Here is a 19,594-nt window from a genome sequence, read left to right on the forward strand (position 1 = left end):
GCATCGTTTGAAAATTACACATAAATTTTCTGGATGTTGAACATTATTTTGTTGGCTGATTTCTGGAGACCCGGACTGTTTGTGTTCATTTTGCAATGAGCCGTTGTAGGAAAAGCCACAACGGAGCAATCTGATGGGAATACGTTTGTTCCGTTCTGAGTTAAATCCGGCGTCACCGTTGTACACCTGTGACACAAGAACTGATTTACAAACGTATTTAATAGGCTACACTTAAATTACAACTCTAATATTTACAGTATAGCTATTGTAGGGACGAAACGAGTGAATTAAAAGACGAGACAAAAACTGCACTCACATGGATTTATTGCAGCAACAAGTCAAACAAATCCGTATGACACTCTCAGAACAGCAGGACAATACATGCGGATTTACAAACCTACCAGTGTATAAAAAAGATAAATATTGGTATCTTTGCACCTTAAAGCAATTTTTGTACACACATTTAAAAATATTACACAATCTGTTGATATATCCAAGTAAAGTGCTTAGTCCGCTTATTAAAAATGTCGGATTTTCTTTCTTTATAAAGAATAAAGGTTTCTGAACAATTACAGCATTAATATTTCCATGCCTTAATTGGATGCTTAAAGAAATGCTTACAGAAATAAACGCAGAGGCAAATGTGTCCTTTTTTGCTGTCTGTTCCTGGGTGGAAGTATCTAGCACTAGGCAAGTACCATCTTACAGTACAGTTGAACACTGGACATTAAAAGCTAAACCCAAACGGCATTTGACGCCACACAAGGGTATCTGGAACTGGCACAGGCTTTCCATTACCACTGCTTCTTCCTATCCTCACTGGGTTTTTGCGAAAAGCGTTTAAATCAGGGAGGCAAGCATCCCTGTTGTACCAGTCTCATTTCGGAAGATCTTATAATGGTAGCCGTTCCAGACCGTTCCAGGGATCACTTCACGACATCAGCGAACGGTTTATTTCGGTAATAAAATAAAGATTTCTCCTCCACCGACTCGGAGGGTGATAGGACTGCATAGAGTTGCTAAGGAACAGGCATCCCCAGACTAAACGTCCTCTGCTTCAGCCTGTGCTGAAATAGTTCTGACAGATACACACCATATAAAACTATGTAAGTGCTAAGATGCAAACCTTTTGTTTACTGTACTTGAATAAGTGCATTTAGTTTCACTAATCCATCACTTTCTCATACCGAACATTACTAATAAAGTTCTTTGTGCTTAAATGAGAAAACCCTTGCGATACGAGAGCATTTGAGTTCACTATAGCAGAGTGGCATGCATGTATTATATCTGGAAAAACGTCTTCCACCTATTAAACATGGCAGAGTAAGAACATTTGTAATTTGTAAGTAATTTGTTTATCATAGCAGTGGTCAAGTAATTCAATTCAATTCAATTCAATTAAAAACCATTCTGTCATAAGTCACAAGGTAACCTCTTGCCTGTTCAACAAATTAAAAAGGCTCAAATGTGCAATACCTCAGGATAAAGCTTTTCCCAAAGACAGTCTATCTTACAGTTTAAACTCTAATTTATAGCACCTACCATAATGTTGTTTCAAGTTGAATCAGACAGGCACTACAAAGCTCTGCACAGACTTCAATTCTCAGCCGAACAATAAACTGAAGAACTGTGTCTTCAACTGAGATTTTGAACAAAAGTCAACCTTGTGCATTATCTTAAGACACCACAGATACATACAGTTCTCCATGACAAAGAAATGCTTTTCATTCAAGTAGCATAAAATGGAATAAAATAATCTGTTTCTGCACTTGAAATAACACAGAACACAAATTAGGGCTAACACACCAACACACACCCACACACAGACACAAACACACATACAGCATTAAATGGCGCCATTACATTTTAGAGGCATTGTAGGAAAGTTTTGGATTTCTGTACATAAATCTAAGGAAAACACCTTTTCAGTAAACTCAAAGACACCATCAGCAGCAGTGAGACACCTAAAAGAACAGACAGGCAGCAGCACCAGGTACCCATGTTACCTAGGTTTTTTAAAACCCATTTTGGGGTTCATTATGCTTCAATATCTTTTGCATACAATCAAGTATTTTTCTTTATTCTTTTAAGAGTTGGTTTGTATACAGTTTGGTTGAGCAAGGCAAGGACCCCAACGGCTGCAAAAGAGGAGGAGAGAAGCCGCGGTCTTTGCCGTGGCACTGGCGCGGCCCAGGCGGCGGTGACTCCGGGCGGTGGTGACCCCGGGCGGCGGTGACACGTGAGCAGAGGCTTGGGAGGGTGGTCCGCTTAGAGTCGGCCAGGTGGCTCACCTCCAGGTGTGGTACAGGTACAGGGAAGTGAAGACCAGGTTGCCGCTGAGGCTGGCGCACAGGAGAGCCGGCCACAAAAAACGACCCACAAGACCTGCAGGGAACACAAGGCGACACCATTGTTGGAAGAGCACACACAGACCCCAAAACACACACCCCTCATTGGCACAAAGGCGTTCATCTCATGAAATGTCACCTCTTAAAAAAATTAAATAAAAACAAACGCCATTCTGTGAATTTGCTTTTAAAAAACACCATTTGCTTGAAATAATCATATTGAGGTGAGAAAAGTAGAGACGCAACACAGATCCTTGGATTTTTGTAAAAAGGAAGCAGTGGTGAGACCTAAAAAAAAGCTGGTTACTGAATGATACCACTCAAAGGGCCCAGGACCCGGAAATCTTCTGAATGACTCAATACATGTTCATTTTCATATACAAAGGCTGTCAATCATAACACAGTACATTATCCGTTATTGTGCCTGACTCACTCATTTACAAGCCGCAACAGAATACTGAGCCGTCTCGAATTACTCCTTTGTCAGTATATACACGACAGGAACACATTTACAAATCTAGGCCCTTGTCCTCAAAAGGAATCTGAATGAGTGACGCATGTTGGCTGACAGCAGAGAGGGTCAGTAAATCTGAATTAAGTGAATCTACCATATTTTTCATTAAACCAACAACTTCAACCCTACTCGGACTCTCCCTGGAAGTCCCTAAGTAAATGCTAATCATTGTTTTTTGGTATTATTTTGCCAGGCAAATACTGTCAGTGTTGTATTATTTCTACCATATTAAGTGACTTAGGGTTACCATCAAATAAGCTTGTGAGCTGTAAGGTTAATTAGAGTTCACAGTTTAGAACAAAAGGCTTGCAGCTGCCCTTATTTTGATACATTTTCATGGCAACAAACTGTCACAGGCAATTGAATCAAAGGTAAAAGGTTTACATTTGCATTATGTCTGTTGTTAGTAATGTTTTGTCTGACATTGAATAAATAAAAAACCACATATGACCAAATCAATGAAGATCTGGAGAGCAGCTACTAAGCTGGTTTTGATACATTTTCACATGGAGGTCAGACAGGTCAGATGGAGGCAGACCAAACCATGTTCTCAGCATACATGGGTGGGACAGCAAATTTTAGACAGCTTATGTACAGGAGGGTTTATGATTTACGCATACAAGTCCATAAAACAGCCATATTCATTAAGACTACTTTATACATTAATCTGTGCATTTTGAGGAATGTACTTCAAACTATTGGCCCTCATTCATACAACCATTTTAGGGATACTTGTATGGATATATCAAGTTTTATCTAGCTTGCATAGAGGGAAATTCCTGTGGTGGCGGTGGCTTGAACTGAAAGTATGACTCCTCCTGCCTCCAGCAAAGAGGAACTGAACGCGCCCTTCTGAGGAACACAGCACGGGGATGGAGAGTCAAGAGGAGAATGCAAATGTTTTGTAACCGATCCTTGCGGTGAGTGTGGACGCGTTGGCAGAGGTGCCGGGATAACATCGCCTCCCGTTCTGCTCCGGGGAATCCCTGCTCATGTTCAGGCAAACGGGGAGCGGTGTATGCGCCTACCCTTCCATCCGGTCCGGCCGCCCGCTCCCTCCCCCGTGGTGGTGTCCACCAGGCAGGCCGCCGAGCTGGAGCTGCCCTCCTTCTCCTTCCTCTTCTCCTCCGCGCCTCCAAATGCGATGCCGTCGTCCAGCAGGGACCTCAAGTCTGCAATGGAACGACATTTCCCTTCCTGGTTAAATATGGGCGCTTTGTGCAGTGGGCATCCAAAGTTCCCCACCGGGGAGCAGGGTCACATGTTACACGTGTCACCGGACCCACTTAGGAAACTGGTTGCACTTCTATTATTTATATTTACTTCTGTTATATATGTTTCTACAGATATCAATAAAAGATTTCATTTTCTCAATAGGTGATGTCCACTGTATAAGCATGTTGCACTTTTAAACAGACTTTAACATTTTTTCCTAAAAAGCACAGTAAGAGCATCTCATTTCTGCAGTGAAGTTTATTCAGAAGGCAGGGAATTTATCTCGACTTGAACTGAAATGGAAACAAGACAATCAACCAAAAAGGGATCAAATGGCTCTATGTGGAAATCTCTGATACTCGTTATGTGACCTGGCTGTGTAGGAGCCCGTGAGAAGGCGAGCCTGGAGCGGGGGTAACTGGTGACCAAATATTAATCTCCATCATCAATTGAGGCGGAAAAAACACGAGAGCACTTGACAACCTCAGAATTGAAAAAATCAGCATCTGTGATTAGACCACGAACAGGCAGAGTCAAGATAAACAGGCACAGTTTAAAAAAAAACTTACACCGTTATTACCATTATTAATACTGCCTTGACTGAAATTGTGGATCTGAACCTACAGGACTGCATTTCCTTGATAACGTCTGATCAATGTAGCGTCCGCAGACACAGCTAACCACCCAGTTTATGCGCTCTTCGTACCTGCCCTGTCCAATTACATGCCTTGGGTCGTTTCCTCTTCATCAAAGGTACTGGGTGGGCTTGGCTGCACAGCTGTAATTCTGCAGTCTGAGGAAGGTTATAATTTCTCACTTTGGCAGCGGGAGTCTACCTGAGACTAAACCTTAAGGTCTTACCTTTTTAAAGCTTTAAATGGTCAGAGTTAACTGCTGCATCTGCCTCTCCACATTCACCTGTTTGTGCCACCTTGCTTGTACACAAAATTCTAGTCGAGCAATACATGTGTACTGGGGCAGGTGGCACAGGGCTAAAAGACAAGTAATGCCAAATCTTTTCAAAGTCTGAATGGTAAAATTCCTACGTTCCTTCAAAGCTTAGCCAGAGGTAAAGCTGCAGCCTAAACATTTAAAAGTGACAAAGGATTCTTTACTCTGACCAGCTGTACTAGATGTAGTGCAGTAGTTCTAGAATGAAATTAGTCCTCTGATGAAATAATGGATGCACAGGAGCAGAGGCTAAAAGCACATGTACATGTTTATGGGCATGACAATCAAAGAGAAAAGGCATCAACTCTGCATAAGCACAGCACTGCATACACCATGGTTCAGTAACAGGTGTGGTATGGCTCTACGGTGTGATAGGCTCCATAGTTGTGTGGTGGCTAAAGTGAGAAGGCTGCAGATACTGTGTTCCACAGTAGGTCAGGATTTGTTCAAAACCTGGTTTAAATGCTGGTGAGATGAGAATGCAGTTAGAGCTATAATATAACTGTGGGTGAGGTTGGAATGTGGTTCATGATAGAGATCAGGTCTGTGCTGTGATTCAACGGTGCAGTGAGAAAGGGGTTTGTGCACTGGCGAGAATGTGGTTCCTACCGTGGTTGTGTGGTCGATAGGGCAGGACCTCTGGCTGGTATGGTCCACTTGGAAAGGGGCTATGCTCTGATGGACAGGGGGGCGGAGCGAGGTGGATGGGCTCTGGGTGTGAGAAGAGCTGCAGCCTCTGTCCACCCAGTTTGAGCCTGGCAGGGCTGATGAGTGGCCGCCGCTGCCGAGCGGAGCTGGAAGTGGACGTCACCGACCCTGCCACAGAGGGCGTGGGAGAGGGCCCCGGCGATGTGGGGCGGCTCCCACACCTCTGGGAGAAATAGCCTTCAGAAAGAAACACATCACCCATGCTCAAGAGGAGCGCCATGCTCAAGTAAGCAGACTCTAATTAAGTGCCTTTGGGGAAAATGAAACTACAAAACTACCCAGCCCCTAGGGGAATTTCAAAGATCCACCGCTACACAGTAGTGACAACATCAAAGCTAAACTATTAACATTTGCAGTATTTCTGCTAATAGTCAATAAACATAAGACAACACTTTTGATCCCGAGACTTGTTACCAAACTTGCTTTGATACATTTTTACAGGAAAGAACCTCTCCAAGGGTCACAGACAGGTCAGACAGAAGCTAACCTACCAGTGCTTGACTATGAATGTGTGAAAAAAGCTGAATTTATTATCTGAGTTCACAAATCCATTGCACCATCCACCACAATCCATCCAACTATTGATATTTCTCCAAATGGCTTTGTGCTTGTAGCCATTGTATATGTATTTATATTAATATCAAATTACATTAATTATATATATCAACAAAATCCTTTAAATTCGATGATATACTGTTACTCAACCCATTAATAAGTGTATATTAATAACTCTGCATCTTGTGATGCGTCTTTGATATGTTTAAGTATCTGAGAATTTAGTCATTATTTCGAAAATGTTTTGGTAAAGATGACCGCCGTATCATAGGCATATGAATAAGGGGCCCTTGTTCCTTCATATCTGAATGCCATAAACAGTAAAATATTCAATACTATGGGAGAAAGCAGCACAGTACCTGAGGAAGGAGAGTCTTTACATTGCGAGGAGGGTCTGCTTCCACTGAACAGGTAGCCTGAATCTACAATAAATGAAAAACACACAGGGCACATAAGATATGTGTAACAGACACATCTGCCTGGGCAAGTAATGCAGATTTGTCTGATGCATCTTAGCTGCACATATCTGGCACTGTGAATTACACAGATACAGTAAGGGGTAAGGCAAGCGCAATTATAACAATGTTTGAAATAACATCTTCAACATCATGAGGTGCAGGCTGTGGATGGCAATCACAAAGGCAGTGAAAGAGAGAGAATCCATAAGGGAAGGCTACCATGTCTTGGGTCAGAGGAAATATCAACGCGCTCACAAAGACACCGGAACAATGCCTCCTGAACACCTGTGAGGTTTAATATCAGAGAGGAAGTCTTTAAAGGACCCATCCGGAAGACTAAGATCTAAGCATTGTCATTGGTCCAAAATTAAAATCAAAGAGTGTGGTCCATATAGTTTACCATTGTAATGCATACTGCATACAGGTTTTCACAAAAACAATTCACTGAACTAACACAATAATAAAAAAATTCCACAAAACATTTTCCACAAGTGACAATTCTTATAACGGCAACATTTGATCTCACATTTGAGATATGAAGTTGTCTTTTGGCAGTGTGTTGGAAATATCCTTTTCCCTGGATCCCTCCCCCTTTTCTCCATTTAACAAATCCAAAAATAAGAGTTGTAAATCGCTTTTCCTGAATGAAATCTTGCTTGTGGTATACAAAAAATGAGCTTCAGTGCAGTGGGTCAAAACTGCAAGCAATACACATCTTTTTTCACCATGATGGTTTTGCAGCAAAGCCTATTACCACTGTGACATGCGTTACATATCGTCACAGTAACAATGCTCCTCCACTACCCCAGAGACTCCAAAGGGGAAAAAAACATTCTTAATGAGAAGAACAAAGGGACATGGAGCACTAGCTTTCTGAAGTGCCATACTAGGGATTACTTCCTTGCGATGTCTACCCATGAACTGCAGTTTTCATTAGACTGCTAGAGAAAAAAAGATTGAAAAAAGATTTTCCCTGCTTCAATTCATAATTGATCAAACAAAAATTTACCAAACTTAAAAAACAGCTTTAATTATCTGCTTATGCACACTCCATTAACAGGCAAACCAAACACTGCAGGGTAATTTTCCTCTTTATTCAATTTTACTTTCAATCAACATGTAAATATCCTCCAATCAGAGAATGACAAAACTTTAGCTGGACACTCTAGCTTACATAATTCAATTTCAGCACAACCAAACACAGAGCACACACTGCAGAGAGTACTGGCGAATGCTATGCCAATAACTTAAAAGGGGACGCCGACAACAGAAGTGAAAATATTATGCATGTTCAGAATGGGATAAGCTTTACTTAAAAGATAAGCACCTGCCAAAAACTGTTCTCGGGGTGAATAGTAATAGCAACCTGGATGCGGCCTGGCACACAACAACTGTAACTCATGTTACTTAATGTAAAAGCATAACATTAATCATTGCACTGTGACAGATGGTGGCAGGTTGAAACTTGGGTGGAAAAAAGAGAAGTAGAAAGAGAAGTTCAGGGGAACTGGAAAAACTGAAAAAAAAAACACAAGAGAGTGTGAAGGGCTTTCCTGCACAAACATAGCCCGGTGGGAACACAACTCAAATCACTGGCAGAAAGTAATGGCATCTACTTTCAAACTGCACTCATACTGTGACAAACAGTTTTACCGGTCTCTCCCAGGTGCGTATCAAGCATTGAGAGATTAAAACGGTTCTCAAGCAGAGTTCATACTGCTAAGAGATGTCTGCAAAAATGTGGAAGAAGCTTAAAAAGGAGGCACTTCTACACTGTTCCGACAACTGAGTGCCAGCCCAACTCTCACTCTGTGTCTAAATTAGTGGACAACAAACTAATGTAACCAGCAGAAACAACAATATGGTTTAATGGTACCTGACAAATAATTATAATGCTCTGATGATGCAGTTCCAGTGGGGTTTTGAAGCAGAACTGCTTTTATAATTATGCTTTTCTTTAGACAGATCACAGGCTTGAGTTTCAGTCCTGTAACCAAAGCAACAATTAAATGGCAGGGGATGTTTTCTGTTGCAGTTACAATGAGCGTCTTAGATCACTTGACTTTATTCTTATGCCAGTTTATAAAACAAATTCTTTTGAATGAGAAGAAAACCATTCATTTTATTTTTTCTATCTACATACGTGAAAAGTATATATAAACCTTATCAGAGTCTTATGACTTCACGTATTGACTCTTATTGATCATGTTCATTCAAGGAAGGCAGACACAGCAAACAATCACACAGAAGGGACCACATTTCCCTCATATGCTTCAGTTCTAAATACTGAGAATTTCTGGTGAGGAGTCACAAAGCAAATGTTTTTGTTTCTTTGTAAGTAAATCTCTTAATGTCACTGAAATGGAGGACATTTTTCAACATGCACACAGACAATAAACAGCCGGTGACTTCACTGGAGCAGCTGCCAGGACGGCACACTGTCATTAAAGGAAATGGCAGCGCGAAGCACAGGCCTCATCTTAAGCCATGTTAGTGGATTCGGCCCTGCTCCACCCACGGCTTCACAATGGTAATTTACGGAAGGGGAGATCACTCCCCACGCCCTCCTAATCTCAGACAGGCACCCCTGTCTGCCTTGGCTATGTCTGACATTCCCACTCACCGAAGACCTTAGTATGAGGGTTTACACTGTGAAGTCAGACTCACTCCCCCATGCGATGTCCCTTGTAAAATGATGCCCGCTGTAGTAAACCAGAGGCAAGGTAACCAGCATGTCAGCATGTTGCAAAGCTGAAGCGAGGAATCGTTAGAAAAAGCGGGAACGTGGTGTTGGCTGTCATTCTCGTTGGCTGGTTCAGTCAGTATATTATAATCCTATTCCTGAGAATTCCAGAGAATGCCCTGAACGCCCGAGAGCATGAAACAAAAGCAGAAATCCAGCTTGACTCATATTTCCCTGTTGTCAGCGTGAGATTGAAATGCCTAACTGACAGCTCAACATCTTGATATCTTGCTGCTTTTCTCAAAATGCTTTCACTCTTGCTCTTGAAGTGGAGACCTGGTGCACAAGGAGTCTTAAATATTCTATAAAAAATAAAAATTATTACTACTATATCATATTTAGTTGTTGCATAAAACTGATGTACAAAGTGATGTATGTGTGTGAGTAGGGAAAAAATGTGTGGGATCAAAGAAAAAAAAAATAGCGACTGGTCACAAAATAATGAATGGTGACAACAGCACCCATTTCCTTTTGGGACAGTTTTTTTGAAATTGATTATACTGTTCCCTCCTTTTCTGAGCTTCAGATTAATATTAGCTGACATGGTTGCATTTGCGCATTATGAAGGCAAGGTGTTTTTACCAGGCACAGACATGGCTGTTTAGTGCCAGGTGCGATTCAACCATCATTGTCCTATTTGCTGCATGTCATATCAGTCCCAACATACACCTGCCCTCTTTTTCTGCAGTGAATGAAAGGATGCTTGGAACAAACATGTATTAAGCTCCAAGGGTACTGGATTGGTTTTGTGTTTTGTACAAACTTTCTAGGATTTACACTCATTTGACAGGCCGAGACCTCCCAACCACTTTCTACAGAGGTGATTCCTCACCCTTACAATCTCTTATACTTGACAGTAAGTTCCACAGAAAATGGTTTGTTTTAGCACACAGATGAAAGCAAATGTAGAGGTTGCTTTCAGTGCCCAGTATGATCTCAATGAAAGCTTGCAGCTAAAAGTGGTCTAATATGAAATTGGCAATTCCACTACATTACACTGTTGTCATATTTCAGATGCTCTTAGCCTGAGTGGCCTACAAGCACAAGCACAAAGTGCGTCTAATAAAGTGGACAGGACAGTGCCAGCCATATTTGAACATTCGCCAGGGCCAAACACAGTGCTGGGATCACTTGGTTCAACACAGAGGTGCAACACAATACACCCTACAGTAGGACTACACCATTCCAAAGGTACTACATGCACTATAGTAAAAGCTACCACACATAAAATTATACAGAGGGGGAAATGAAAGATCACGCTAGGGTAAGGGGGCTGAAATGCAGTCAGAAGAGGTGGGTCTTCCAGAAAACAGGGTTGCATAAATGAGAAAAAGTGTAAAAAGGATGATGGCAGTGAAAGCACAGCTTGTACTCAATGCCAGGGTGTCCCCCTTTGACCAATGAACCCAGACTTTTATCCATACAATGATTCTAACAAGACACTACAGGTAAGGCATAAGTAAATCTGGAATTTAAAAATGTGTTCGACCTCAGACAGTTTGACTCCAGTTGACTCCACGCCCCCTTATGGGCGTGGCCCCGTTGGCCAGCCCGTACCCCCCAAGTACACCCAGTTCCCTGTTCAGCACACAAAACCATTGAACCTGAGACCCTCCCACAATGCACCATTCCACTGATTCTTCATGAAGGCACTTAAAAGGTTCCTGCACCAGCTTGGCCCGCAGCACTGGAAAAAAAAAAGTTACAAAGCTGATGACAGATCAGGTAGTTGATCCACCAGAAAGGTTCTTTTACCCACTGTCACCTCTCTTCTCACAAATGCAGACAGTCCAGTTTGTCAGCACAAGCTGATACCCTTTTAGCTGTACACTGGCAAACACGCTCACAGCTCAACATTTGCTTATATTAATAACATTACATTATTGTCATTTAGCAGACACTCTTATCCAGAGCAACGTAGAGCTGGACACTTACTGAGGCAATTGGGGATCAAGCGCCTTGCAGTGTGCCGGCGGGGAAATTGAACCGGTTACGAGTTACAAGCACTGCTCCTTTCCACACTGCTGCAGGTTGTACAGTAGGTTTCCTGGGAAATACCAATTCCCAATATTTTGTTTAAGCATACCACAGCTTATAATTGACTTCATTAATCACAAGATGAAGTCTATTTGGAGGAGACACTGCATCTGTCTGAGCTTAAATCAGCATCCAGGTCCACACTGGTTCAGCCAATTATGCACTTCTTATCTTTCACCTGCCATCCAAGCTCCACCATTCCACAGAACTGTAAAAATTTCCACTGATTTTTCTCTGTCACGTTGTTGCAACCATCTGTGAAGCTGTTCTTATTTTTTTGATTGAGAAGGTTTCACCTTTCCAAAGACAGCTCCTCAGTGGCTGTCAATAACCCCTGTCACACACCAATCACGCCTGGCACACACCTAAATGCCAAGACTGAAGATTAACTGAAACTGGCACAGAGGTTACCGTCCTAATTTAAGCTTCTTAACCCTAAAACCAGAGAGACTATGCCATACAATTCTACGCTCAAATAATTGTTAAAATAGCCATTATAAGTATTTTGTTGTGTTTTTCCATGAAAATACAACAAAAACTGAAACAGTCATAATACTTAGATGCAGCTGAATTTTATTACTACCACTGAGGTAAAAAAAGAACTATAGCCTACAGCTGCTGGAAAGCCCAAGATGTATTGACAGAATCACTTTAATAGTTTCTTGGAAACGTTATGTCAATTTATTTTCCCAGAATCTACGAATAGTAAACATTCTGAGCATTAAAAAAGCATGTACATTTTTTTCTTAAATAAATCAACATAATTTTGGGGACTGGTTTCATTTAGTCTTGCTCAACTCATACATACATTGTGTCGACTGAAAAACATTTCCTCTTTAAGCATATTTTTATTAACTCACGTTTGACACAGGAGAAAAGACAGGATTTAGAGGCATACCATTAATAACATTACTGATATGGCTTACACTTGGATTAAGCAGAGGGATAGAGTGTTGTCTGAAGATGCCAGTAGATTGATTTCACATCTTTCCATTAATTTTATCAGAGGGAAAACGTAACACAAACATTTTTATAAATGCGTTTTTTTTTTTAGACTTAGGTGCACAGAGTCTGAATGCTACTTCCAGGGAAAACACAGAATCAGAAATCCAGATTTATGTGCAAACTTTCTAAACACAAAAAGTCTGTCTAAAGAAGGCATCTCTCACATGGATACTGTGCAGCACATCACGCACTTATTGCTACTCATACTTCAAAATCTATGAAAATGAAGGTCCTCACGGTTTTTTTTCTATTTTGAATGCCTAAACTAAATGTGTAGAAACATGCAAATACAGTTTCAATTCCACAGAACAGCATGTACTTTTGGGCTGTTTGTTGTGGTTAAACCTTTCAGCCAAACATTCTGTGTTGTACCTTGTGGATCTTAATATTCTCCAGAACAACATTTTTGTTTTTGAACAAGAACTGTAGGTAGTTACTGAATCGCACCTACCTTCAGAGAGACAATTTCAGTAATGATACTAACGATACTTTGTTGATTTCAGAGTAAAAGGAGGTGACGTCTTTTAAAACTGTTAAAGAAATATGTTCTGCATTTTGGGGACTAATATTTCAAAGAGCATTTCAGTGATTTTTTTATGACTTACTTCACTGAGCACGGCAATTGAGAATTGCCTAAAAATTATGAAATAAATGTCACCAATAGAGGAACCACATTCAGGAATGTAGCTGCACTTTCATGAGGGGGAAAACGTTTAATCTACTGCAAAAATTTCTTTCTGGAGGAAAGTTTTTAAATGATTTGTTCCCAGCACTGGACAAAAGCCCCTGCTCTGCTACTAGATGAACAGACACTCTCTAAGCGGGGCAGGTTCAATTACCTATCTATCAATACTGTATATATACAAGCATCTGTATTGTGTTTCCTCAGCATTCCACACAATGGAAAAAAAAATAACTTTAATAATTCCATCATTTTGATACTTTACACAAATTATGGTAACCTAATTTACCTTACTGTGTATGTAAGAGTAACAAAAAAGCTGATCAAAAAAGCAGATCATTATTATTACGTATTGATGATTACATCATTCTTCAACTTTATTTTAGTACATATTGATGATTACATAATGATTCAACTTTATTTTTTCATAAAGGTTTGTTCAAAGTGAGCAGGAAAGACGTAAACAGTTAACAATTCATAGCTGTAAAAGTGCTGCAGAGCTTTGATTTAGACAATAGATTCAAAACATTTCCAAAGAACATTGATAAAAATAAAACCACAATCTTCAAAAGTATGTATTTTAAAGAAAAATAAGAAACATACTGATCATTATCAGTGGCCATTATCTGCAAAATTATGTATGGGAAATTTTGAACATACTGTTACCAACATAGTTTCCAGAAGTGTGTCACCTCAACTGTAACACTGAGCATTTCATGTTGTGAGTGTCACTAAGCAGTAAGGGGAGAGTAAAGGACAGCTGCCTGCAGTAGAGGGACACTCACCTGTCCGGGTGAAGGAGGGGCTGGTGCCCAGGGACAGGGCCCGATTCAGACGCCCCGGCAGAGAGGAAGGGGAGCACCTGCAGGCTCGCTGGCCCGTCCGCCAGTCCAGGAGACGCGAGAGGTTGGGGGGAGGCGAGGGGACGAAGGCAGAGGCGCTCGACAGGGGCGGGGAGATGAGGGGACCCTGACCGCTGTAGCAGGAGCCCGGGGAGGAGGGCGGGAGGGACCTGAAACAGGGGGAGAGACAGGAGTAGATCCACCACTGTTTCCACCTCGGATTGAATACACTCTGCTTGCTTTCATTAAACCTGGAGCACAGCGAGAGAGAAGGGTGGTGATGGGAAGGAGCAGATGACGCTGGGTCCAGGGGTTTCCAATCGGGGCTTAAAGTTTGCTCAGAATCTTTTTATGCCGTGCCAATTTATGTATGAGTAAGCATTGACAAATATATCAAAAACATCTGACATGTCCAAGAGAGCAGCTGGACTATTTTTATAACTTTTATTATAATTTATAAATGACATCAGCAATTAGATATGACTAATTATTGATATAATGTTGTTTGTTTTAATATTATTTGTAATAATATTAACAATCATATGTTTTAATATTTCAAAACATATGGCGCATTATCATTAATGGAAAAAATATTCTAAAAAAATCAGGACCATGCACAGGTGTATTCAGGACGTTCAGTTGTTGTGGCCATATTTCATAATGAATGCAATGGATATTCCAGGAAAAATGGACAATCTTCACCTCTTTCAAATGTAGAATACTATGGCAACATCCTCTTCAGATGACATTAAAGGCCTCAGAACACCCAGCATAAACAAGGTTTGAAAAGACAGAATAGGACATAAAAACATCATGGACATGGTTATGGTGTCATTCAAAATGTCTTACCACTTACCACGAGATAGATAGGTTTTTTATTTCCCCTCTCTACCCCTAAATTTAAAATTGGCAGGCATTCTCATGTAATCATATTTCAAGTCACCAAACTAGATCACAGGAAATACGTTTTTTGCAAACCTCACTTGAAAAAAGCCAGAACCTCACTTAAAACAGCTTGTTCGGAGAACAGGTACAAAGTTCAGCAGATGTCCAGCGAAATTAATGATGCTGCTCAGAACTGACTTTGAAATGAAACAATTGGACTTATTATGGGGACCTGAATGTACAGTTACCTTAACGCTTTTGAAAGCCTGGCTGACTCTGAAAGGAACAGGATTTGAAAACTTTTAACACCAATTGAAATGACCCCTGTTTTTTCAGCAACACATACTGTGAATGTAGTAGTCAACAGCATTTTGTTAAGATAACATTCGTGTCTCAAGAATGAACTCTATGGGGAAATAACTGTGGAATTTAGAACAAAGCACTTCTAATTTACCATAAAATTTGTGGCATTCAGTAGCACTGAGCCAGCTACTTGAGCTTTTTTCCTCCCACAGAACACCCAAGTGATACTCATCCATCAAAACACTATAGAAGCAAGCCTGATTGACAGAACCTTCCAAACCTACTGGTGTCACCATAGCTACCTTCAGATGAACTTTGGTATCACATGATCAGTCACAATACATTGTGATTGATGAGGACTCCACAGTGACATGAAAACAATGTGGGACGCAGTTGGCTGAAACCTTTAAAATAATAAATGACAAATAATGAATAAGGAATGGAAAATATGAAATAATAAAACAAAGCTTGTCACCAAAAATTACACTACAAGTTTACATCATCTGATCAGAGTCAAAAATTTTACATCTAACATTACATGGTCCCCATTCCGAGAACTTTCCTTGACTGTCTCTAGAGATTTTCCAGGGGAATGACAGTGGAAAGTAGAGGGGTGTACTGAGCAACTAGCAGGCATGTCAGTCATGTTGCTCCAGATGACAACAAAACAGGCTACTACAGCAACACACTAGACTGTCTTTCCTTATTTAAGTACAGTAAGCAGTGAGCTGAAGTTTCCTTCACACAATATTTTTTATAGAGTAAAACATCTCCTCCTTTGGCAGCATGCAAAACATTCTATCCATTATATGTATTATATATATAATGTATCCATTATATGTACTTTATGTATCTAGAAAAGTCCACACCTTACCTGACTAACACCAAGCTCCATTCTATAGAATGAATTCAGTGAAAACATTCAGGGGTTATGGTCAATGGTCATGATTACAGTCAGAAGTGATGGCCAGAGTGAACTACAGCCAAGACAAGGACAAGAAGGCTTATATTCTTTTTGAAAAGGGAATAAAGTTGTCTTTAGATGCAACTTTATTAAGTGTATATATCTGCAAACTGAATAACCTCACTCAATACAGGGTTCAGCTATGAATGAGAGCAGTCATTTCCCAAATTTTAGGTCTATTTTCACTGTTGAGGTGTATGACAGAGAACAAACACCCTGTGTTAGATTTTCAAAATAAAGACAAATCTAGTCTAATGAGGCGATTAACTAAAACCTGTGCAAATAAACTGATGCAGAAATGCAAAAGAATGCCTAAACAACACATGACTCTTGGGAGGCTTGCCAAAATGTTTTGTATACCAAACAGCCACTTATTTTCCCACAAACCGTTCCCTTTTATCAGTACTCCCATATACAAATAGTAAAAAAACTTAAGTGCATACTTAACGTAACTCATTTGCAAATTAGAGGACCGCAGTTCCCCCCCATTATACCATTTGAAACCTGGGGGAAAGTATGTTTTTGTTCAAGGAAAACAAGAAAGGGATGAGGTTGGACTCATATGCATAAGCATGTTACAAACAACACCTACTGACTCTCACAACTGAGCATCAGAAGAAGAGACAGACTGGAAAAAGTGTAAACATTTAAAATTGGTATTTTACATATGACTGTTGCAAGAAAGTTGTTGCAAGCCAGTCACACATACCCGTACACACATAAATACCTTGGCATACACAAATATAAGATTATTTCATTGTATCAGTGTTGACTATGAAAAGACACCAGTTATAACAACCACAGTCCATTGTACTCTTAACAGATTCAACTCCCCTGTCCCCGTTACTTTACCCACCTGTTCATCTTAATTTCAGAAAAGCAGACATAACGGTTTATTTGATATCCATTTGCCATTTTCGTAATATTAAAATTTTTAAGACCATTATTGCACCGCATGTTTGTTGCTTAGGGAAACGTTTATATTCCTTTCAACATATTTTAAGTATTTTCTTACGTAAGATATTATTCATGCCATCTTAAAATGACTTCAGCTGTAAAATTTAAGACTTACGATTGGTCATAAGCAAACTTCAACAATTAGGAGTCCAGACAAAATCAAATGCGTAGATAAGAGAACAGTTACTCTTGGAATAGTAAATCTTTTTTATGCTGAAATGAATCATATAGTAAGTCCCGCCTCCCCAGGTCTGTGATATGTATCCACTTTGGTTTCAAACTAAAATCTTCTCCGTCTTTGCCATATAGCCCTCGTCAGTTCATCTGCCACCTTTCCTTAATCAAATTGTTCACAGAATTTCAAAATTAGACCACAAAAATAACTGGACTCTATTACCTGGAGTAATGCGATCAGCTTACTTTTACCGCCTGTGTACCGTTCAGGCATTTGGTGTCCGACCGCAGGGGAAAGGTGGGGTTTTATTGGACACAGAGCAAGCAGGCTGATGCAGAGGGGCCGCTGGACGTGATGTGGATGTGATGCAATGAAAGAACGTCAGTCATTCAGCCAGTCAGTCGAGCGACAGCGATGCAGGGAGCAGCATTCTCTGCACTGCCTCCTAATAACTTCATCAGAACACACGGACGTTATTTCAGCTGTTTATTTGAATGGTTCAGGTGACAGGGATCCAAGAACACAGGGACATCAGGAAACACAACTGTCAATCAAACTACCAGCACACTGGGGGAGACTGAGCAAAGAACACGCGATGCGGAGCCCCAGAGAGAACTTGTGCGATGCACTCTGCTGCGCCTTGAGCAGTGCACGGGGACGGATCAAAAAACGCTGGCCTCAGTGAGAAGTGCTATCATTTGGAGCAGATCTTGTCGACTGACTACACTGAGCCGGTCAGCTTGAAACAAGTGATTCTGCATCTACGCACCCTTCAGTGCTACTAAGCTTTTTGAGATGGTCTCAATCACGCGAACTGAGATTGAGCATCAGGTGAAAACATCTGGCATTTCTCTGGGGTGCAGCATCGACTCTTTGTTTTGCAGCAGAAGGCAACATTGGAAAGCACATGTGGTTCTTCAATGGATCTCTCAAAATACAATCAAGGAACAAGCACAGCACATACAAAATGTCACAATGTGGAAAATTCATGTTTAAAAAAAAAAAGAGGAAATCACAATCATTTAGCAGTTCTATGCACACTGCAGTATTGGCACAGTGATCTTTTGCAGCTATGCTGTTTTATCCAATTCAGTTTTAAAAAAACAGTTACAGTCCCTACAATTTCCATTAGTGTGCATTTGAAACAAATACATTCTGAATGTAAAAAAAAAAGTGTACAGTGATGATGAGCTGTTAACCAGCAAGTCATGTGAAAACACGATTTACACGGGTAAACAAATGAATGGCGTACAACCAAAGTTCAGAGCGATCTCGGCCGAGACTGACAGCGTAACATGCAGTAGCATAAGCACAGGTTTGCATGGTGGGGTCTGATCCGAGAGATTCCAGCGCAGGCGATGGTTCGAGAAACCAAATACACCAATTCGACCATCACGTTTCAGGGAGCGGTCTGCAGTGCAAGCAGGCATTCTGCTATTTGGATTGACCAAAAAACAGCGGCGCTTCCCCCTGAAACCTTGGGACAAGACTGAACTTTGCATATATGGGCAATTACTGGCTTTGGCAAAATACTATAATTAACCTATAGTAAATTCACGAGTTAACACATACAGTAAAACTAGGAAAACACTATAAATAACAGACAGGAGAGGTGTCTTTGTACCACTGTCACTGCCGTTCTTCTCCCTACAGCTCATAATGCGCAAGCCCAGAATATGTTGGGTTAACAGAACGCATTTTCTTTAGTGTGTGGAATAATTACAGGCTAAAAACGGCTTTGTCGTCTGTATCACAGCACACGTAACAGACGAAGACGTGCCTTCAGGCAAGAGGGGATTCCATGTTATAAAAAAGGAAGAAAATAGAGCCATGAAAAGCCAGATGCAAATGATAAAATCCTTAGCATCTGTCTGTAGGGAAGACAAAACCTCTCCCACCAAACGCTATAGCTCTTTAAAAATTAATACAATCTGCAGTTCATTTTCACATTCTGCATTTCATAACCATCTTTCAAAATACATAATGCTTACAAAGACAATAGATAAATACAATATGGTGAATACATATCATTCAAAACAATACATAAGATACAAATCTACTAATTACTGAAGGCCTCTCTACTTACAGCTACCTTAAGTATGCGGCCTCTAATAAATAAAGATTAGGTAGATCAAACTAGCAAACAAAACTACTCTACGCAATATACGGTCCTCATTTCTCCTTGAACAGGATGAATGATGGTCTGCTTCTGTCAGTGCTCATTGCGGTTTGTGATGGCTGTGGTGTTAGTG

The 19,594-nt window shown here is 40.7% G+C and overlaps 1 protein-coding gene across 1 annotated transcript in view; it reads right to left on the minus strand.

Moving 5' to 3' along the window:
- Window positions 1-2,170: 2,170 nt before the first annotated feature.
- The window catches only part of tmem201 (transmembrane protein 201), a 31,265-nt gene continuing 13,841 nt past the window's right edge, over window positions 2,171-19,594 (minus strand). Inside the window, exons 7-11 of the mRNA XM_036532067.1 lie at window positions 14,002-14,228; window positions 6,651-6,713; window positions 5,638-5,913; window positions 3,891-4,034; window positions 2,171-2,385 (exon numbers count right to left, since the gene is read on the minus strand). Coding sequence (XP_036387960.1) covers window positions 2,288-2,385; window positions 3,891-4,034; window positions 5,638-5,913; window positions 6,651-6,713; window positions 14,002-14,228 — 808 coding nt within the window. The 3' untranslated portion in view covers window positions 2,171-2,287. The remainder of the gene's footprint in view (window positions 2,386-3,890; window positions 4,035-5,637; window positions 5,914-6,650; window positions 6,714-14,001; window positions 14,229-19,594) is intronic.

The sequence above is a fragment of the Megalops cyprinoides genome, chromosome 6 (assembly GCF_013368585.1).
Source record: "Megalops cyprinoides isolate fMegCyp1 chromosome 6, fMegCyp1.pri, whole genome shotgun sequence".
Classification (NCBI taxonomy): domain Eukaryota; kingdom Metazoa; phylum Chordata; class Actinopteri; order Elopiformes; family Megalopidae; genus Megalops; species Megalops cyprinoides.